The sequence below is a fragment of the Zootoca vivipara genome, chromosome 8 (assembly GCF_963506605.1).
Source record: "Zootoca vivipara chromosome 8, rZooViv1.1, whole genome shotgun sequence".
Lineage (NCBI taxonomy): Eukaryota > Metazoa > Chordata > Lepidosauria > Squamata > Lacertidae > Zootoca > Zootoca vivipara.
The window spans coordinates 73,271,164-73,290,440 of record NC_083283.1 but is presented as its reverse complement, the minus strand read 5'-3'; the positions used below and the strand labels follow the sequence as shown (position 1 = coordinate 73,290,440).

The 19,277-nt window shown below is 42.5% G+C and overlaps 1 protein-coding gene across 1 annotated transcript in view; it reads right to left on the bottom strand.

The window, feature by feature from the left end:
• The window catches only part of CDH18 (cadherin 18), a 232,617-nt gene that overhangs the window by 107,793 nt on the left and 105,547 nt on the right, over positions 1-19,277 (bottom strand). Inside the window, exon 4 of the mRNA XM_035126031.2 lies at positions 17,620-17,914. Within this exon, the coding sequence (XP_034981922.2) occupies positions 17,620-17,914 (295 nt within the window). The remainder of the gene's footprint in view (positions 1-17,619; positions 17,915-19,277) is intronic.

Genomic DNA, 19,277 nt, shown 5'->3' with positions numbered 1-19,277 from the left:
TAGAAGTGAAATAGAACATTGATCATATCATCTGTTACAAGGGATCTAAGGGACCAAAGGAGACTTGAAGAGCACTTCTAAGGGGTTGACCGCTAAGAAGGAGTTTGTATATAGTTTGTATATAGTGATAGTACACCTAATGGAGGCTTTTGCTTAAGGTAATTTTGTTAATTTTAAACTTTCGCTGCCAGCCAGATATGGGTGAGCTATCTTATTATTAGGTCTGTTAATATGAACTGGATTGATTCAAGTGAGCATACTGTTGATATTAATACTGGATATTTATAATTGACCTACTCGTATGTTTTATGCTCATTTAAAACTTTTGACAGATTGTGAAGCTGAGGCTCCAATACTTTGGCCACCTCATGAGAAGAGAAGACTCCCTGGAAAAGACCCTGATGATTGGGAAGATTGAGGGCACTAGGAGAAGGGGACGATAGAGGACGAGATGGTTGGACAGTGTTCTCGAAGCTACGAACATGAGTTTGACCAAACTGTGGGAGGCAGTGGAAGACAGGAGTGCCTGGCGTGCTCTGGTCCATGGGGTCACGAAGAGTCGGACACGACTAAACGACTAAACAACAACAACAAAACTTTTGATACATTTCAAGTGTATTTTCCATTGTTGAACGGCCAATGCTAAATTGCATTGTGTTACAGTTTTATTATGCATTATTGCAATTGTTCTATTGTATTTAAATCATTTCCCGCCTATGAACTGGTTTAAGCACAATCCATTCAAATTTAGGGTTAAACTCTCACATCATCACAAAATAGAGCAATCATGGGGAAGACAGTTGTATTAAAACGAATGCTGTAAAAAAAAAAAAAGAACAGCATTAAGCACAAATCAATAAAAATCTTAATTTAAATCTGCTAGTCAGCCTTTCAACTGTCCTTACCATGCCCAGCCTCACAGTGTTTCAAATCTTAGTTTGAAGGTAGCTATTCGCCATAATACAACATACAAAATAAAATAAACATCCCAAATATAATCAAGCTTTTTCAGCACTATATTTTACAAGTGCCTTGTTGAACTTGGCTTTAGGTTAGTGTCTTTAAAGCTTTGCGGTATATAAACAAACTAACATATATGAGGACGTTCACACTCCAGAAAAGCACTTTCACAGCTCTGATGCAAATGATTTTTAAAGAGATGTACATGGAAGTAGCACTGAGCCAGAAGTGGGTTTTTTTGGTAGTGTCTGGTGGTCTTGGTCAGCAACCAGTTCCATCAGGACCACTTTGAGAAGGAATTCGGAAGAACTGGACTAATTCCCATTCCCCCAACTGTCCTGCAGCCAAGTCCAATTGTTACACACATCATTCATCTGCAACCTTCTTTGTTTATTGGTTGTCACAAAGCCCATTCCTATATGAGGCTGAATTTGGTCTGGGACCTCCAGTTGCTAGCTCCTACTCTAGCTCCAAGCACGACACTGTACTGGCAAAACAGCACAGTTGTTGAGAGTTTGTTTTAAAATATTCGTTTTAATCTGGACTCTGCTAGGCCTACATCACACCGAGAAGCTATGGTATGTTTTATGCACACAATAGAGTTGCCGTGATGGATTGAAATAGACACTATGCCATGTTTGTGTCTTTCCTGTGGAAGTTGCTTGAACGTGAGTGCTTTCCATAGAAGCTCACAGAGAGGACCTTGGCAATCTGATTAGGATGGTAGAGAAGCAGCCATGTGAGCTAAACAAAGTAGGAGCATGAAGTGTTTTGGCAAACTGAGGCTGGAAGTGTGTCAGTCATCCACATCGTTCATTTTCTCCCCTCATGGGTGGATTATTGCAATTCACAGTCTGTGTTTATGTGGGTCCACCAATATAATAAGAAATTAGATTTACTAAGGGCCAAGTCTCTTCAATGTGTGCTTGTGAAATTAAAACATCTGAATACATCATGTTATGTTTATCTGCCCTATGTACAGTTCGGCTCGTGCTAGTATACTAAACTCCATAATCCAGCCTATGGCTGACAAACCAGTTGACCTACAGCTTGCCTGGGTTCTTCAAGATGTGGATCCTTATATTACTCTACAGGTTGCTAAATTCCTAACAGCCGTCCTCTCGTACAAGAGACGGAATGGAATGTTAGCTGATTATTTATAGTTATAAGAATATTCTATAATGACATCAGATATTGATTTTACTGTAGTGCCTAAATTTTTAACCATAATCTTAAACTTTTCTTTTTGAGTTGTTAATATTTGTCCTTGTGAGCTGTGAACTGTGTTATATTATTTGTGGCTTGTACGAGTCCGCTGTTTTATTTTATTTATTTTGTTGTGTTGTGTTTTATGATGGGCGTAAAGCTGAATAAACATCTTTTGTAATAAGAAAATTGATGGGGGAAATTAATGGAAATGTCCAAACCCCTGTTGCCGATTTATAGAAATGGGTAGTTCTTCTTCCTAGGTAGGTGGTTGAGCTTTTCCTTTCCTACTGCTATCTGTCTTGCTTTGTTCATTTTGCATATATTAAGGAATACTACAGGATCTAGTCTGCAGCTCTATGTTTGGTAACTGAATTTTTATTGCTCTAATTTGCTAGGAACTCATTTCACAACTAGATGGGCTGGAGGGAGACAGGAGTTATGTGACTGCTTTGTCAATGCTTGACATTTGTTTAGCCACGTGCAAATCCTATTATTATTATTATTATTATTATTATTATTATTATTATTATTACCCCACCCATCTGGCTGGATTTCCCCAGCCATTCTGGGCAGCTCCCAAGCCAATTACTAATCATTTAAACATACTATACCTGACTTTGTATTAATTCTGATCTATTCAATTCTCTATTTTCCATTTTCGGTGTAGATTCTAAGTCATTCATAATCCCATTTTGTATTTTTTTCAATTTTTCATTTCTATCAAGCTTTGTATTTCAATAAACCAAGTAATTTGTTTCAGTTACATCCAGGAGTCTGTGGTGTTTGCTCAGTGCGTGTAAGTTGTACTCCTTGGTCCATTGGGTTGCTACTAAGCAGGATCAAACCTTGAGTGGGATCCCATGAGTGTCCAGGATTCAGCAGTGTGTGTGTGTGTTGATGTTGATTAGATCAACAGATTAACACTTAGTTGGGGGGGGGATTATATGTGTGACTTCATCATTTGTGCACTTGGACTAGATGCCACATTAACTGATGCTGTGGCCCAAGCTCTTGCTTGCAAGTTCAATGAGACAGTCAAGACCAGGCATCCCCAAACTTCGGCCCTCCAGATATTTTGGACTACAACTCCCATCATCCCTAGCCACTGGTCCTCTTAGCTAGGGATCAAGGGAATTGTAGGCCAAAACAGCTGCTTGGCTTGCTTTACATGACTTACAGACAGCACCAGAGGCCTCTGGGGATACAAGCACCTCTTAGGGCATGCCCCAAACCAGGAAGGAGGTCCTCCATCTTTATTCAGAATGAATGAGATCTCAGCTTTAGGAGGTCTAGTCCTAAGCTTCTTATTCCAAGAATAATAAGAATTTGTCTTCGACAGCCTCTTCTGCCTGATCCTTCTCAGCTCTGCCTGCTTCCACTGCAACAGCAGAGGACTTGGCTTACAAAATGTCATTTTTAATGGTGATTAACAATAGGTAGGGCTGTTAAAAAGTCTGTACCCAGACCATCTAAAAACTCCACATCATAAAAATATAATGTACTTTGTGCAATTTTAGTAAATTTGCATGGCTTCCAGCTCAGTACATTCTGCAATTGTATGTAGTCACTTGGCATTTTCTATACTACTTTTGCAAAATTACGTGGGCGAGGCAAAGAGCTATTATGCAGGGCATTGAAATAGCACCTCCACTGGACATCTCATTCATTGGAGGCATTTCCCATACACATGCAAACATACCTGGCATAACCATTAAGCACTAGAAAATTGCTGTTTTTTGAAATAAAATAATAAAAGTTGAGGTAGCTGATTTTAGGGAACCATGCAGTATCACAGCATACCTACAAACAGCCCTGATAATAGGTGTAACCCACTGAATGCAAAATAAATTCCTTTACTTTTAACAGTGCTTGCAGAACTGCCTCAAGAAAATTTAAATGAACAGAATACCCAGAAACTTGATGGATTGTGCCAAAACTCCGTTCAAGGCTTTCAACAAACCACTAAGAAAACACACGCTTTAATATTTACCATAAAGCATTTTTGCTATGTGCAACAGTGTGTATTTTAACATTAAGCTGAAGAAGAAGAAATACAAATTAGAATTGCCATCAGGAGAAACAGTATGCATTTGAGTGCAATTCTTTTCCATTTGGATTAATGGGGATTTGGGGAGCATTTTAATGGTTCACACTTTAAAACACTACTGAGAGGGTGCTATATTTTTAAATACCGGAATGGAAGCTTTTACTTTGCAGTTTTAATGGTGCCAATTATGCTGTTGTAAATTGACAAAGTAGCCCATCCACTGAATGGCACCGACAGCAAGCCCCACATATACTATACCAGGCATCCCCAAACTTCGGCCCTCCAGATGTTTTGAACTACAATTCATATCATCCCTGACCACTGGTCCTCTTAGCTAGGGATCATGGGAGTTGTAGGCCAAAACATCTGGAGGGCCGCAGTTTGGGGATGCCTGTACTATACTATACTATACTATACTAGGAAAACAACTACAGTACCAGACTTTTAGAACACATCTGAAGGCAACCCTGTTCAGGGAGGCTTTTAATATGTTCTATTTTTTTCTGTTGGAAGCCGCCCAGAGTGGCTGGGGAGACCCAGCCAGATGGGCGGGGTATAAATTGTAAATTATTATTATTATTATTATTATTATTATTATTATTATTATTATTATACTATTTGGCAATTGCTCTCCAAAGTGTCAGACACAAATTGCATCCAACCAAGTCAGATGGGTAGGGTACAATTAATAAAAAAAAATTATGTATTTATTTATGTATTATTATTAGGAAGGACTGAATCTAGGACCTCTTGCATGCAAACAATGGGATCTATCACTGACCTATGGTAAAGGAGCAGGTAGGCAACCAGACTAGATTTACATTCAATCTGATCTAATAAGATACTTCTTATATTTTTATACACTGCTGTCCAAGAATGGGCACACTCTCCTTTGAATTCCCAGCCTGTAGGTTTAGATGCCACCTGCCAGGATCCATAGGGATTGAGCAGGTTAGGAATGAATGAAGTCAAGTTCTTGATCTCCTTTGACATAAGCTGGACAACGTTTCTAACGTTAACTTTTGACTGATTTGTCAAGGCTGTGTAAATGCTGTGAAGTATCCCTGAAAGAATTGCATCCAACTTTCTGGTCCATATATTCTGTCTTAAAAGGAAGGAAGGGAACTTCAAAAAGTGTCGCTTTTGGATCCTGAGTGCAAGGAAAAGAACCAGTGGCTCGCACCTCCTGCTGATAAGAGGGGAAAGAAGTGGTTTCACAACGGGCTCTTGATTTTGAGAATGACATTGATGTGCTCTTTAACAATCTCCTTACTAAGCAGATAATGACTGGCTGAAAAGGCAGAAGGGAATCATGAGTGAAATTAAAAGTGAGGAACTTATTAATAGAGAAGGATGGGTCTTTAATATAACACACACACCCCACAAAACTAGCATTCTTTCCCCCTACAGCTTTTAATAATGGATTTCTTTGGAAGTATAGATTTTCAGAAGTCCTGAACGGCACACAGATTTCTAGAATGGATCACCTCCCCAGGAACTGAGGCAAAGAATTAGCTTCAAAGTCAGCCAGACAGTTGAAAAATGAGAAGTTGCGGGGAATGGAGGTAATGAGAAGGAAATATCTTGAGCAAATTATAATTGTGGAAGCTGCACGTTTTTGTCATTGGAGTCCAAGCCCAGCCTGAATAACCTGTGTACCTTCCTCTAAACATAGGAATAACCTTTTCCACATGTACTGTGCCATGATGAGCACTTGGTAATTCTCTCTCCCTTTTGCATTCCCACATAAAAGCAGCATGATTTTATTTTTTTAAAGTTCCTGGTGAGCAGCCATGTCCAGGCCTGAGGCATTACACTGGTTGTCTCAAAATGCTGCAGGCTTCCCTCTAAATTCTTTACCGATTTTGCCAGAGGAGCAACCTCCAAACGAACTTTACATGTCACTTTTAGCGCAGTCAAGCAAAAATCCCAACAGGATTTGTTTGGATACTCCTCCCAAGCAACAGTCAGGTGAAGTAACTTGCCCAAGACCTGCTTCTATGAATGGGAAGCTGCACTACAGCACAGCTGCCAAGTACCCCATTTTGCCCAGGAAACCCCCGTATTTTCTTACCGTTTCCTGCTGGTCTCCCAAATGGATTTATCTCCTGTAAATACCCCGGAAAGCTGCTCCTGCCAGCGGCCATGTTTCTGGTGCCACTCTGCCCATTTCCAAAATGGCCGCAGCGCCAGAAGTCGCTTCTACGCACTTCCGGACATGCGTAGAAGCGGCTTCTGGCACCGCGGCCATTTTGGAAATGGGCACAGCGGCACCAGACGTTGCTTCTACACATGTCCGATAGTCGCGTAGAAGCGACTTCCGGTGCCACGCCGCTGCTGGTCCCGGATTTTACAACCCGGAGCTTGGCAACTATGCACTACAGCTGCAGGATAATGTTACCTTCTAGTAGGCACCATGCTGAATATGGGCCATATGAACTGTATCTTAAAAAGGCTTAGTGCATCCAAGATGTGTCAGAGAACTTGCATGTTCTCTCCCTCCTGGTCGGTCTTTCGGGTGACTCAAAAGCCTTCTCCAGCCCAAAATCACAGCGACTGATGCCTCAGAGACATCAGCACACTTCAGGAACAGCAGAGTATGGGCAGTCAGCGTAACAGGCTCAGTAGCACAGCATTTTGGCTAAACTACTTTATTTACATATAATACACTCGGAGCACTCTAACTCAGCTCCTTCCTCTTCAGCATCAGACAGCAAAGAGAAAGGACAAAGGACAAAAATCCTACATCACGGAAACACAGTAATAAAAACATCCTGTCTCCGTTACTTCCCACAATGTGGAGTGAAAACATACACCGTCATGTGATAAAAACAATCCCATGACTGCAAGCACGGGGAAAGAATCATAACAAGATGATGCTATTCATGCAGGCCACGGAGCCTTCTGGAGAGCAATTTAAACAATCCCACCCTCCTCAATGTTACCCATGTTGCTGTTGCTGCAGCAAAATAGTTTTTGCACAGGGTGCTGTGTCTACAAAAACAAAATAGTTCAATAACTGTTTAGCCTTTGAGCTTTGGTGTGATATAAGTGAAGAACAAATTGGATTATGCCAGGCTCAGGGTCTTCAAGGTGGTGGCTCAACAGATATTGAATAATAATAATAATAATAATAATAATAATAATAATAATAATAATTTATTATTTATACCCCACTCATCTGGCCGGGTTCCCCCAGCCACTCTGTGCGGCTTCCAACAAAATATTAAAATACAGAAATTCATCAAACATTAAAAGCTTCCCTAAACAGGGCTGCCTTGAGATGCCTTCTAAAGGTCTGGTAATTGTTGTTCTCTTTGACCTCTGGTGGGAGGGCATTCCACAGGGTGGGTGCCACTACCGAGAAGGCCCTCTGCCTGGTTCCCTGTAACTTGGTTCCTCGTAGCGAGGGAACCACCAGAAGGCCCTCGGCGCTGGACCTCAGTGTCCGGACAGAACAATGGGGGTGGAGACACTCCTTCAGGTATACTGGACTGAGCCCATTTAGGGCTTTAAAGGTCAACACCAATACTTTGAATTGTGCTCAGAAACGTACTGGGAGCCAATGTAGGTATTTCAGAACTGGTGTTATGTGGTCTCGGCGGCCGCTCCCATTCACTAGTCTAGCTGCCGCATTCTGGGTTAGTTGTAGTTTCTGGGTCACCTTCAAAGGTAGCCCCACGTAGAGCGCATTGCAGTAGTCCAAGCGAGAATAACTAGAGCATGCACCACTCTGGCGAGACAGTCCGCGGGCAGGTACTGAAGTCCCTTCTGCAAAAACTCTGACAAACCTATCCTTTATTGGAAAGGGTTTTCCCCCCATAAGGCTTTATATTATTGATTATCTGCAGGTTCTTATGCTTTGTATGTGAGGATGTTTAGCTGAGATTCCTGCATTGCAACGGGTTGGACTAGATGGGTGTTGGAGTCCCTTTCAGCTCTACAATTCTATGTTCTTAATTGTCTGATGTTGTTTTGTGATTTATTTACCTGTTAGTTTGCAGTTTTGTTATGTAAACTAACTTAGGGGAATCAAGGTTGGTCTATAAATGACTTAAAACCAGCAAATAAATAAATAAATGACAACAACAGAAGGAGTGACAGAAAGGACAGCCATGACTTCAAGTTACAATAAAGGAGATTCTGACTAAACATCAGGGAGAACTTTCTGACAGTAAGAGCTGTTCAACAGGTGAACAGTCTTCTTTGGGAGGTTAACAACTCTCCTTTCATGGAGGTTTTAAAGCAGAGGGCTAGATGACCCCCAGCTCTACAATTCTATGATTATATGGCATTTTGAGCATTCAAATTGTTCTCTGTGAGATCCTCTGTAAAAGCACACATTCAAAACAATACCAGATGCAAAATGAATACATTCTAGGAAGCAACATGAATGCTCACACTGGTTCAGGTGCTACAATAGGAAGCTGTTGCCACAAAGGCCCTGGTTTGGTTCTTCTATGCTGTTATAGCAACTGTGTTCCAGATAGAGATAAATTAGAAATATATATTGAAAGGAAATGTGCTTTCATTTGCAATGAGAATGATTGCACCTTTTATTTTGCACATAGCACATACTTATAAAGCTTTTTCTATATTGGTAATTTCCTAAAAGAAGATGAACAATATTTGCATGAACAATAATATAAATGACTATACAAGTGGTCTTTTGCACTTGCACCTACAACGGACCACCCAATCTGTGCATGCACAGTATATAATCACTGCATATTTCATATTTTCCAATATAATTTGTGGACGTTAATCTTTTCTTGGGAAGGGTCATTAGAAGAAAACAAATATTATTGCAGGACTTTCAGGTAAAGGGGGAAAATCATATTGGCTTGTATAAAATATGTATGTTTATAATATCCTACTCTTTTAATGAGTTGGGCACAATATAAGCAAAGTTAGGCACTTGTATAGGGATGCGGGTGGTGCTGTGGTCTAAACCACAGAGCCTAGGGCTTGCCAATCAGAAGGTTGGCAGTTCAAATCCCTGCGATGGGGTGAGCTCCTGCTGCTCGGTCCCTGCTCCTGCCCACCTAGCAGTTTGAAAGCACAACAAGTGCAAGTAGATAAATAGGTACCGCCCCGGTGGGAAGGTAAATGGCATTTTCGTGCACTGCTCTAGTTCGCCAGAAGCGGCTTAGTCATGCTGGTCACATGACCCGGAAGCTGTCTGCAGAAAAACGCTGGCTCCCTCAGCCTATAGAGTGAGATGAGCGTGCAACCCCAGAGTCGTCCGCAACTGGACCTAACGGTTGGGGTACCATTACCTTTACCTAGTATATCCCTCCGATTTCAATTTCTTTGATCTGCTTTTTTGACAGGCCATATTTTACAGGATATGTTCTGAAGACACATCAGGCCAACACCTTGCTGAAGCTAAGCAGGTCAGGCTCTGGTCACTGCTTGGATGGTGACTGCCTGCAAACCCCATGTCTTGGGTTCCATGATGAAAGAAAGGAAGGTGAGCTCCAAATGCAAGAGCATACATAAATAATAAATATATGTGGCAACATATATCCTGAGTTTTGATGATGTACCTACTCTTGGTAAGAAAGAAAGATAAGAGGACACTCAGTCTAGAGACTCAAAGTGCCTTCATAATTATTTTATTCCCAGAAAGCAGTTCTGTTAATTCCAGGAACTCACAAAAAATAAAAAAATAAAAAAATTACTGAGTTCTCTTATACCATTCCCAGAAAACCTACTTATAAAAGAATTGCTTTGAGGAATCATTTATCTTTAAGGTAGGCACAAATATTTTGAATGCAGGAAGTTTAATTATTCATTTGAAACATAAAGCAAATGACTCCCATCACTATTTATTAACAGCTTCATCTGAGAGACAAGTAACAGCTCTGCCATGGAGGAAGACAAGGGAAAATCAATTAGACTAATTAGATACGCAGCAGAGGGCCGAAAAATGAAGTCCAAAAGGAAATTGTAAGCAAAGAACATTATTACAAGTGACCCAAGTCTCAGCCTGTTGGTGGCACTTTGTATTCCTCTGTTTCAGTCCTAAACTTAAGACTCTGTATGAGATTTGGAAGATTTAACATTTTTGATTATAGCAGAGTTGTCCTCTCACCCACCAAACACACAGTCTTCTCTCTTTACACTCCTTATGTTTTTGTTTGTAGGAAGAGATGCTGGAGGAATTCTAGGCATCCATATTATGAGACAAACTTGCCTGATCTGCATCTCCTGGATTAATTCAGAGTTCAAAAAAGTTCCTGCTCAGCATCCACACTAAGTTCTACTAAGTGGTCTGAGCAGACTACCTTTTATATCTTTGGTGTTTTTAAAACAGCAATAGCCAATTGAAGCTCTTAGGAAGTAGGCCAAAAAGTGGGCCATAAATGACTCCGAGAGTAACGTTGCAACGAAATGCTGTCCAGAATAGAGAATATTTGAAACACTTGAAAATACTCCATCTTTATGCTGTGCTACTTTTCAAAGTTGTTACAATATATAAATGTTGTGCATCAACCCACACCCAGGAGAATAAAGACACAAGGACACAGAATTTAGGTTAATGTTAATGGGCAAAATTTAAGCCACAACTTTATTGGTTACAGAATGTGAGCGGTCTTGACTTAGACATTGGTATCAACAATGGTACCTGACTCCTGCCCGCCTTGCCGGAAGTCTGGAAGGGTTAACCACCAGTAGGGGGAGCTCCGCCGATGCAGATCGACTCAAGCCCCCTGGGTTTCCCCCTGGGGTTGTGGCATGGCCCTAGCCCCTCCCTGGGCTTCGGACAAGATCCACACCCCCAGATTCCTTTAACGGAATACCCTTACGCATGTGATGGCCACACTTTCTCGAAAGAGGAGCTTCTAGAGTCATGCCACAGTTTAAATTGGTGCCATGCCCCCACAGCACTCTGATTGGCCTTCCGGCGAATGGCGTGGTCGGGCCACCCTTAACGTGATGCAGGATGCTAACCCACACCATGCTGAGGCAGGGGTGCGACCTGGTGGTCCGAGCGCAACCCAGTCCCACTCGGAAGCGGAAGCGGTTTTTTTGTACCCTTTTCATTATTCCTTTTGGACTTACTTATCAGACTTCATTGTGTTTATATGTGGTCATTTTGTATTTGTGTTGTAAACCGTCTTGTAATCTTTGAATGAAGGGTGGTATATAAATTTAATTAAGGATAAGGATAAAGAATAAGAATAACTGGTAGTCGAAACAAACAAAAAAAAATCCTTCCAGCAGCACCTTAAAGACCAACTAAGTTTTTTATTTTGGTATGAGCTTTCGTGTGCATGCACACTTCTTCAGATACACTGAAATAGAAGTCCCCAGACGCTTATATATAGAGAAAGGGTGGGGAGGGGTATCACTCAGAAGGGTGGTGGAAATGGGTGATTGACTGACTGATAGCTGTTGACTGTAAACGCCTGCAAATGGTCTTGCATGAAAAAGCAAACCCTCACCGTGATCAAATCCCACTCGGAAACCTATGTTCCCGCTGTGGATGGACATGTGGATCCAGAATTGGCCTCCACAGTCACTTACGGACTCACTGTTAAAACCGTGTTTATGGAAGACAATCTTACTCGGCTACGAGTGATCGCCAAAGGTAAGAGAGTTACAACCAGCACAAAATGGCTGCCATAGGCAACAACAAAAAGAGGTGATGGCACTCCATACTGGTGAGTACCACCATGAGAAAGGACAGGCTATAATACTGTCTACATGTGTTTGCCTTTAAATACATTTTGGTAGATTCAACTGGTGCCAAATACTATACAGCTAAATGGTTACTAACACCTCTTCTGCACGTTTAACTCTAGTTACCAGCATATTACAAGGTATAATTTAAAGTGCTGGGGGATATCATTAAAACCCTAAATGGTGTGGAACCTGGTTATACCTATATGGGCCTGCCTGGATCTGGATATTGGTGACATATGCCTCCCTTGAACGTCCATCATTAAGTTCATTCAGATTGGCAGGCACAAGACACAAGGCCTTTTCACTAGCTGCCCATCATTGTAGAAATTTATCCCACGTGGAATGAATCCGAATCTTTCTTTGGTTGAATTCAAGCAGGGGCACAGGATCCCCACTCACAGTTCAATTGTTTTATATCTTATGTCTTGAATTCATATTCTTTTCATTTTCTTTCAACCCAGGTTTGACCATGAAAGAAATGCAAGAAAAGAGGCGAGACAGGAGAGGGACACCAGTTCTTTAAGGCCAGAATGAAGTAGCAAGCTACCTTTGAAGGTGACCCGGAAACTACAATTAATCCAGAATGCGGCAGCTAGACTGCTGACTGGGAGTGGCCACTGAAACCATATAACAGCGGTCCTGAAAGACCTACATTGACTCCCAGTACATTTCCAAGCACAATTCAAAGTGCTGGTGCTGATCTATAAAGCCCTAAATGGACTCGGCCCAGTATACCTGAAGGAGCGTCTCCACCCCCATCATTCAGCCCAGACACTGAGGTCCAGCTCCGAACATCTTCTGGCAGTTCCCTCACTGCGAGAATTGAGGTTACAAGGAAACAGGCAGAGGGCCTTCTCGGTAGTGGCGCCTGCCCTGTGGAATGCCCTCCCATCAGATGTCAAAGAAATAAACAACTATCTGACTTTTAGAAGACATCTGAAGACAGCTCTGTTTAGGGAAGTTTTTAATTTTTGATGCTTTATTGTGTTTTTAATATTCTGTTGGGAGCCACCTAGAGTGGCTGGGGAAACCCGGTCAGATGGGCGGGGTATAAATAATAAAATTATTAATTATTATTAATTATTATTATTAGGCATTCATATCCTGGTGGAATGAGCCTGATCTCTCCTGTTTGGTGTTTTTGCTGGAATAGCAGTTGGAGACTCTTTTGAACCTGGACAATCAATGGGGATATAGATGTCACTGCCAGGTCTGTCTTGCATACTGTTGGGCTATTCAGTTTCTCTTGTAATGTCATCTCAGGACATTTCTCACCATAAGATCAGCGATGTAATTTTTGCTGAAAATGCCAAAAACGGACTTTAAATATATGAAGAATTCTAAGTCCTCAGTTTGGTATATTAAAAATAAATCCGGCCATAAAAGAACTGCTTATCTCTAGGAATTAACCTCCCCCCACCCTCGGTTACATATGCATTTACTAAGCTTAGATTTCAAACTATGCCCGCAGAATATCTGACCAGTAAATTCTTTAATAAGCCAACAAATGACTGCCTTTGTGTCTGAGGATCAGGCCAGATTGAAGACACGGAGGCAGCATGCTCTATGTCCTCTATTGCCCTGTATACTGCTCACCTAGGGAGTAATTTCCCTCTTCCTTTCAGAATTTACTGGAAGAGGAAACAAATAATTTCAAAATTAGATGGCTGCTGGGTGATCCATTCAAGTTTGTTACCTCTAGGTAGAGGGAAGGGGAATGCTTCCTTCTATGCAATATGGTTTGATTTTATTTGGTACGTGCAATTCATTGGATATGGCTTTCACCCATCAAGAATGCATGGAAGACTGTGGAATGACACTTTCAAATTAATTACTTTATCAATGATTGTGAAAACATGGAGCTGAAAATAAGTTATGTCTTATTAGAGGCAAATCCGCACTCTGGAAAGGGAGACTGGCAGGGAAATGTATCCGTTGTAATAATTATCTTTTTGAATTTGAATTCAATAAAAATGTGTGTGTTTATATATATATATATATATATATATATATATATATATATATATATATACAGTAATACCTCGGGTTACGAACGCGATCCGTTCCGGATCGCAGTTCGTAACCCGAATAGTTTGTAACCCGAACGCGATGGGCGCCGCCATTTTGCGCATGCGAAAAGCGCGATTTTCGCGATTTTCGCGCTTTGCGCAGGTGCAGATCGCGCGATCGCACGCGCGCGCGGCGAAAACACTTCCGAGTTTGCGCAGTTCGTAACCCGAACTGTTCGCAAACCGATGTGGTCGTAACCCGAGGTACGACTGTATATATATATATATTACTCCTAGGCATGATGGCTATTTTCTACATCTGTTTCCAGAGGCAATATGCCTCTTAATACCAGGTGCTAGGAATCACAGGTGGACAGAGTGTTCTTCTGTTACTGCCTTTGTCCTTCACACAGGCATTTGATTGGCCAGTTTGAGAACAGAATGCCGGGCAAGATGGACCACTGTTCTAATCCAGAAGTCTCTTCTTATGTTCTCATGTTCGCTGTGAGTCCTGGAAGACCTGCCCCCTAGCTTGCAGGCCTTTCTCCACCTAGCTTGGAGGACAGGGCCCTGATTGACTTCTGCTACAAAAGCTGAGTCTGTCGAAGAGGCCAGAGGACATCTTGCCTGTGTCTTAGTGCAGACCCAGGTCATTGAGCCTGAACTTCCACAGCTGCCGCCTGCCTTGAACCAGCATTGCCAGGATTCGCAGCAACAGCAGCAGATGCGTTCTATGCTTAAGATTTTATTTTCTTGCCAGTTGTGCTGTTTTAAATGTGCCTTTTATATTTGACTCCCTTTAGCAATGTTTTATTTTGAAACGTTTAAGTTTCGGGTTAGTTATGTTGCTTTGAATGTATACTTTATAGTGGACTTTCTTCAGTAAAGTTTTATTTGATTTTTTTTTAACTGTTGTAAACAGCTTTGATACTTTTTTCTTTAAAAAATGAAGTGGTATAGAAAGTATAATAATAATAATAATAATAATAATAATAATAATAATATTTAATAATGATGATGATGCTTCCCTTCTGTGCCTTGAGAACCTGTTCTGCTTGGCTATTGATAATCCAAGTGTTTTCTGCGTGGCTTTGGGTGGTCATAGGCAACCATTTGAACATACAGTGGAACCTCGGTTTACACCTACCTCTGTTTATGAACGCCTCCGTTTACGAACGCTGCGGACCCGGATGTGTTTACATCCGGGTTCCGCGCCGCCGGATGCACAGATTGCTTCTGTGCACCTCACGCATAAGCTGAAGTGATCTGCGCAGCGTGCACGTGCGCAGAAGTGCTCTATTGGCACTGCCTTCGGGGAGCAAATGCCTCCGTTTACGAACACCTCCGTGGAATGGACTGCATTCGTAAACCGAGGTTCCACTGTACATTTTATTATATCTGCTCTAATGTTAGGCAAATACAGTGGTACCTCGGTTTTCTAACATCTTGGAAGTTGAACGTTTTGGTTTTCGAATGCCGAAAACCCGGAAGTAAATGATTCCATTTTCAAACGCACCCCAGAAGTCGAATGGCTTCCGCCGAGAGTTTTTTCTTCAATTTTCTCCATTAAATTTGCAGACCACTCTTTGTGCCTTGGTTTTCGAATGTTTCGGAACTCCAACGGTTTTCCAGAACAGATTACGTTCGGAAACTGAGATACCACTGAGCTTCTTATCACTTGATGCAAAAACAAAGAATAACAAAGCAAGCCACCCCAGGATTAAAAAAAAAAATCTCAATTATCTGCATAGCGGATATCTTCATCTGCACTTGCTGCACAGCTTGATAAAGCTAACTTGGTTCGTCTACACAACAGGACACCTGCAAACTAATTGGGCCATTGTACACACCTTATGTGGAAGTGAACAAGCTCAGCAATTTCCTTGCTCATAGCAAGTTTTATCTTTTATGACATTACCATACCATTCACATTTCTCTTTCCTCCCTACCAGGCATAAACAAATGTTGATGTTGTCTGCCACAACAGACGCATTAGCATGAACAATCATCATCGTTACCATCATTGTCATTCAGAGTGATGACAAACCATCAAGGTGTATGTAGGCATCTCTCTCATGTGCATATAATCAAAATGCTTATGAGAGGCCAGCAATTCAGTTCACTCTGATATAGTCTCCCAAGGAGCTCTTTCAGCTACATTTAAAACTAACCAACCTTGGCCAGACAGCCCTTTGCTCCTAAAACAGATAGAAAGAAATAATGAGCCAATCAGGTACATTGCATAAATGCCCTTGGGAGGTTTGTGGGCTTCTAATGGTTCTCTATGAAGGGCCACCCTCATCATCCCTTTCACCATCAGGCAAGCAGGAAAACCTGAGACCAGGCAGGATTAAATTCCAGAACTGCTTTCTTCGGGAAGACCAGCAACGCCACTTCCCTCCCTGTTGCTCCTCACTACTATGCAGCAAGCAGAAAATACTGACTTTATTGGGCCAGTCTAGCTCTCTTCTGTCTACTGACAGCTACTCTCGTAGGCAGGGGTCAGCAAACTAAGGCCTGGGGGCTGGATACAGCCCCCCAGGCTCATAAATCTGGCCGTGAACCCTGCCGCCAGCTCGGTCAGTCCCCACAAGCTGCGGACATCTCACCGCGCGGGAACTGACTTCTGAAATGCTGGCACGGCTTCTGGGCAGGCGGCGATACTGACACGGCTTCGGATTGGCTGCAGGAAGTTCCTGCAGCCAATCTGAAGCCTCGCCGCCCACAGCTGAGGTAAACCCAGCGCGGCCACAGATGGAGAGGCCGGTGGGCGGGAGGCAGGTCTGGGCCGTGCCATGGGCATCCTGACGGGTGTGTCGCAGGGCTTCAGCTGGAGCTTGGCGCGCCTGCTAGCCCTGTACCTGGCACCTGGCTTGGCACTGCTGCTGCTGGCGAGCTCAGCGACCGCGCTGGAGCAGCTGGAGGGTGAGCTGTGCACCGCCTGTCCAGCACTCCACATACGCGGCCTGCCTGCTGACCTGGCCTCGGACAACAGGCCACAGTGCCTGGTGCACACCACCTGGGAGCTCCACGGGGATGGCCCAATGGAGTGGCTGCTACTCGTCAACAATGCCGGTGAGCGGGCAGTGCCGAGACATACTCCTGAGCACACACAGAGTGTGTTCCTGCTCCAAGTCTGGAGGCAGCTGCGGGACCGGTTTGCAGGGTATTTATATTTTTCAAAATATAGTCCAGCCCCCCACCAAGGTCTGAGGGACAGTGGACCGGTCCCATGATGAAAAGGTTTGCTGACTCCTGCTCTAAGGTGTGACTGTCCCCCCCCCCATTCTGCTACCTACAGCCCTTTTAAGTAGAGATGCCAGGGATCAAGGGGCATTAAGCAGAGGGGAGAAGGAGAGAGCATGATATTTCCCCCCACATCAGCATGGAGATGCAGTGGTGACAACAGCCTCTCATGTTCTGCCTGCTTTGTAGCTGCAACAAAACATGGGATCCTTGCCAGTAAAGGAATCTAAGGCAATCCTAAAGGAGCCGACAAGCTTCTAAGAAGATGATGGGTAATACGTAGCGCCTTCCAAATGACCCTTATGTCACAAACAGCACAAAGGAACTAATGCACACCATTGCAAGCACATTGCTCTAGGTATCTCAAAAAAGCAAGCAAAACCACCTGCTCAATGACAGGAGAAAGCCCACAGAATCAAGAGCACAGTAACACAGATCCCCATTTATTCTCCTTACCCATATCAGACATCTCTGGCACGGTAACGATGTAAGGTCCATCTGTGAATTTTGGTGCATTGTCATTGATGTCTTGTACTTTAATGATAAACTCCGATTCAGGTTCAAGTGGCTTGTTTGTCCGTCTGTCGATGGCTTGCGCATGCAGCACATAGTGGGTTTTCTTTTCTCGGTCTAGGCTTTTGGTTGAATGGATGTCTCCCGTCGTGTCGTCAATAGTAAAGATAGTCCCAGCCCCTTCACCTGTAAGGATGTATTTGACTGATCCATCGCCTTTGTCAGAATTGGAATGCAGCTGTAAAAGAAAATGAAAAGAAGGAAATGAAAATATGCAATACATGTAATATAATATTTCATCATGGTACAGGCTTGTTTGGTTGGTTGGCGAGGGAAAGCAATTCACTGCTCAAGGGTAGGAACTGTCCAACTTTTGCCAGGATGGGCCTCCTGAACTGAAAGCAACCCCCATTAATTTGTCAGACTATCAGAAATACGAGAAAGGCAAGTTCCCTGGCAGGGCTAAGTTTTGTCCTTAGGTTAGGCTAAAAAAAGGAGGTAAGCAATGTCGCAAGATCACATAGCCTGTATAGACACACCTACATCTTTCAAACATACATCTTTCAAGAGATGTTTGAAAGGGATAAGCTCTTTAGAAACAGGGAATTGTCCCAATGACTCCAAGCACAGATGAGCATTATTAGTTGAAACAAAATTTAAAAATAAAGTAAAATTCTTCCAGTAGCACCTTAGAGACCAACTAAGTTTGTCATTGTTATGAGCTTTCGTGTGCATGCACAGATACAACACAAAAGCTCATACCAATGACAAACTTAGTTGGTCTCTAAGGTGCTACTGGAAGGGATTTTTATGTTTCAACTACAGCAGACCAACACGGCTACTACCTGTAACTAGAGCATTATTAGTGTGAGCTTACAAATCCCTTCCCTACCAACAGTCATTGGATATTGTACTGAAACTGTATGAGTGATTGATAAGCATGGTGGCTTTGAGCTCAGCTCAGCTGCGATACAAACTGGGAAGGGCCAGAGAACAGCACTTACTGGTCTCTCCACACCTCTCTAAGGATACAATGTTCATACATGGAGTTGTATAGAAAAGGAGGTGCTTGGCAATATAAGGTCACAAAAGCAGGGGGGTTGAAGTGGAAGATCCTGGAAAACAGCACAGTTGGCAGGATAATAACTTGAAGAGCAGAACTCGACAAGAGCAGAACCTTCCATTGTGGGTCCCACTTGTTGGTCACTAACTGTGATATAGTTCAGTAATACTAATGAGGAGTTGTCAGAAGTAGATGTCTCTCTTTAAAGTAAACTCTTTCTATGATCCTGAGCACTAAAATGACCTATGGATTTATTCTAGACCAGTGTTTCCCAAACTTTGGTCTCCAGCTGTTTTTGAACAACAATTCCCATAATTCCTGACCACTGGTTCTGCTGGCTAGGGATGACAGCTGGAGACCCAAATTTGGGAAAGCCTGTTACAGATTATGAAACTTTTTTGTGTGTGTCCTTAGTAAAACTCAAAAATTCTGTCCATGTAATAGGAGATCCCACCCTTTGACATTACGGTACTTCTGTCTTCTGGATTTTAAATGCTATGCCCCTCATTTTCCATGTACCATATATTCCGGCGTATAA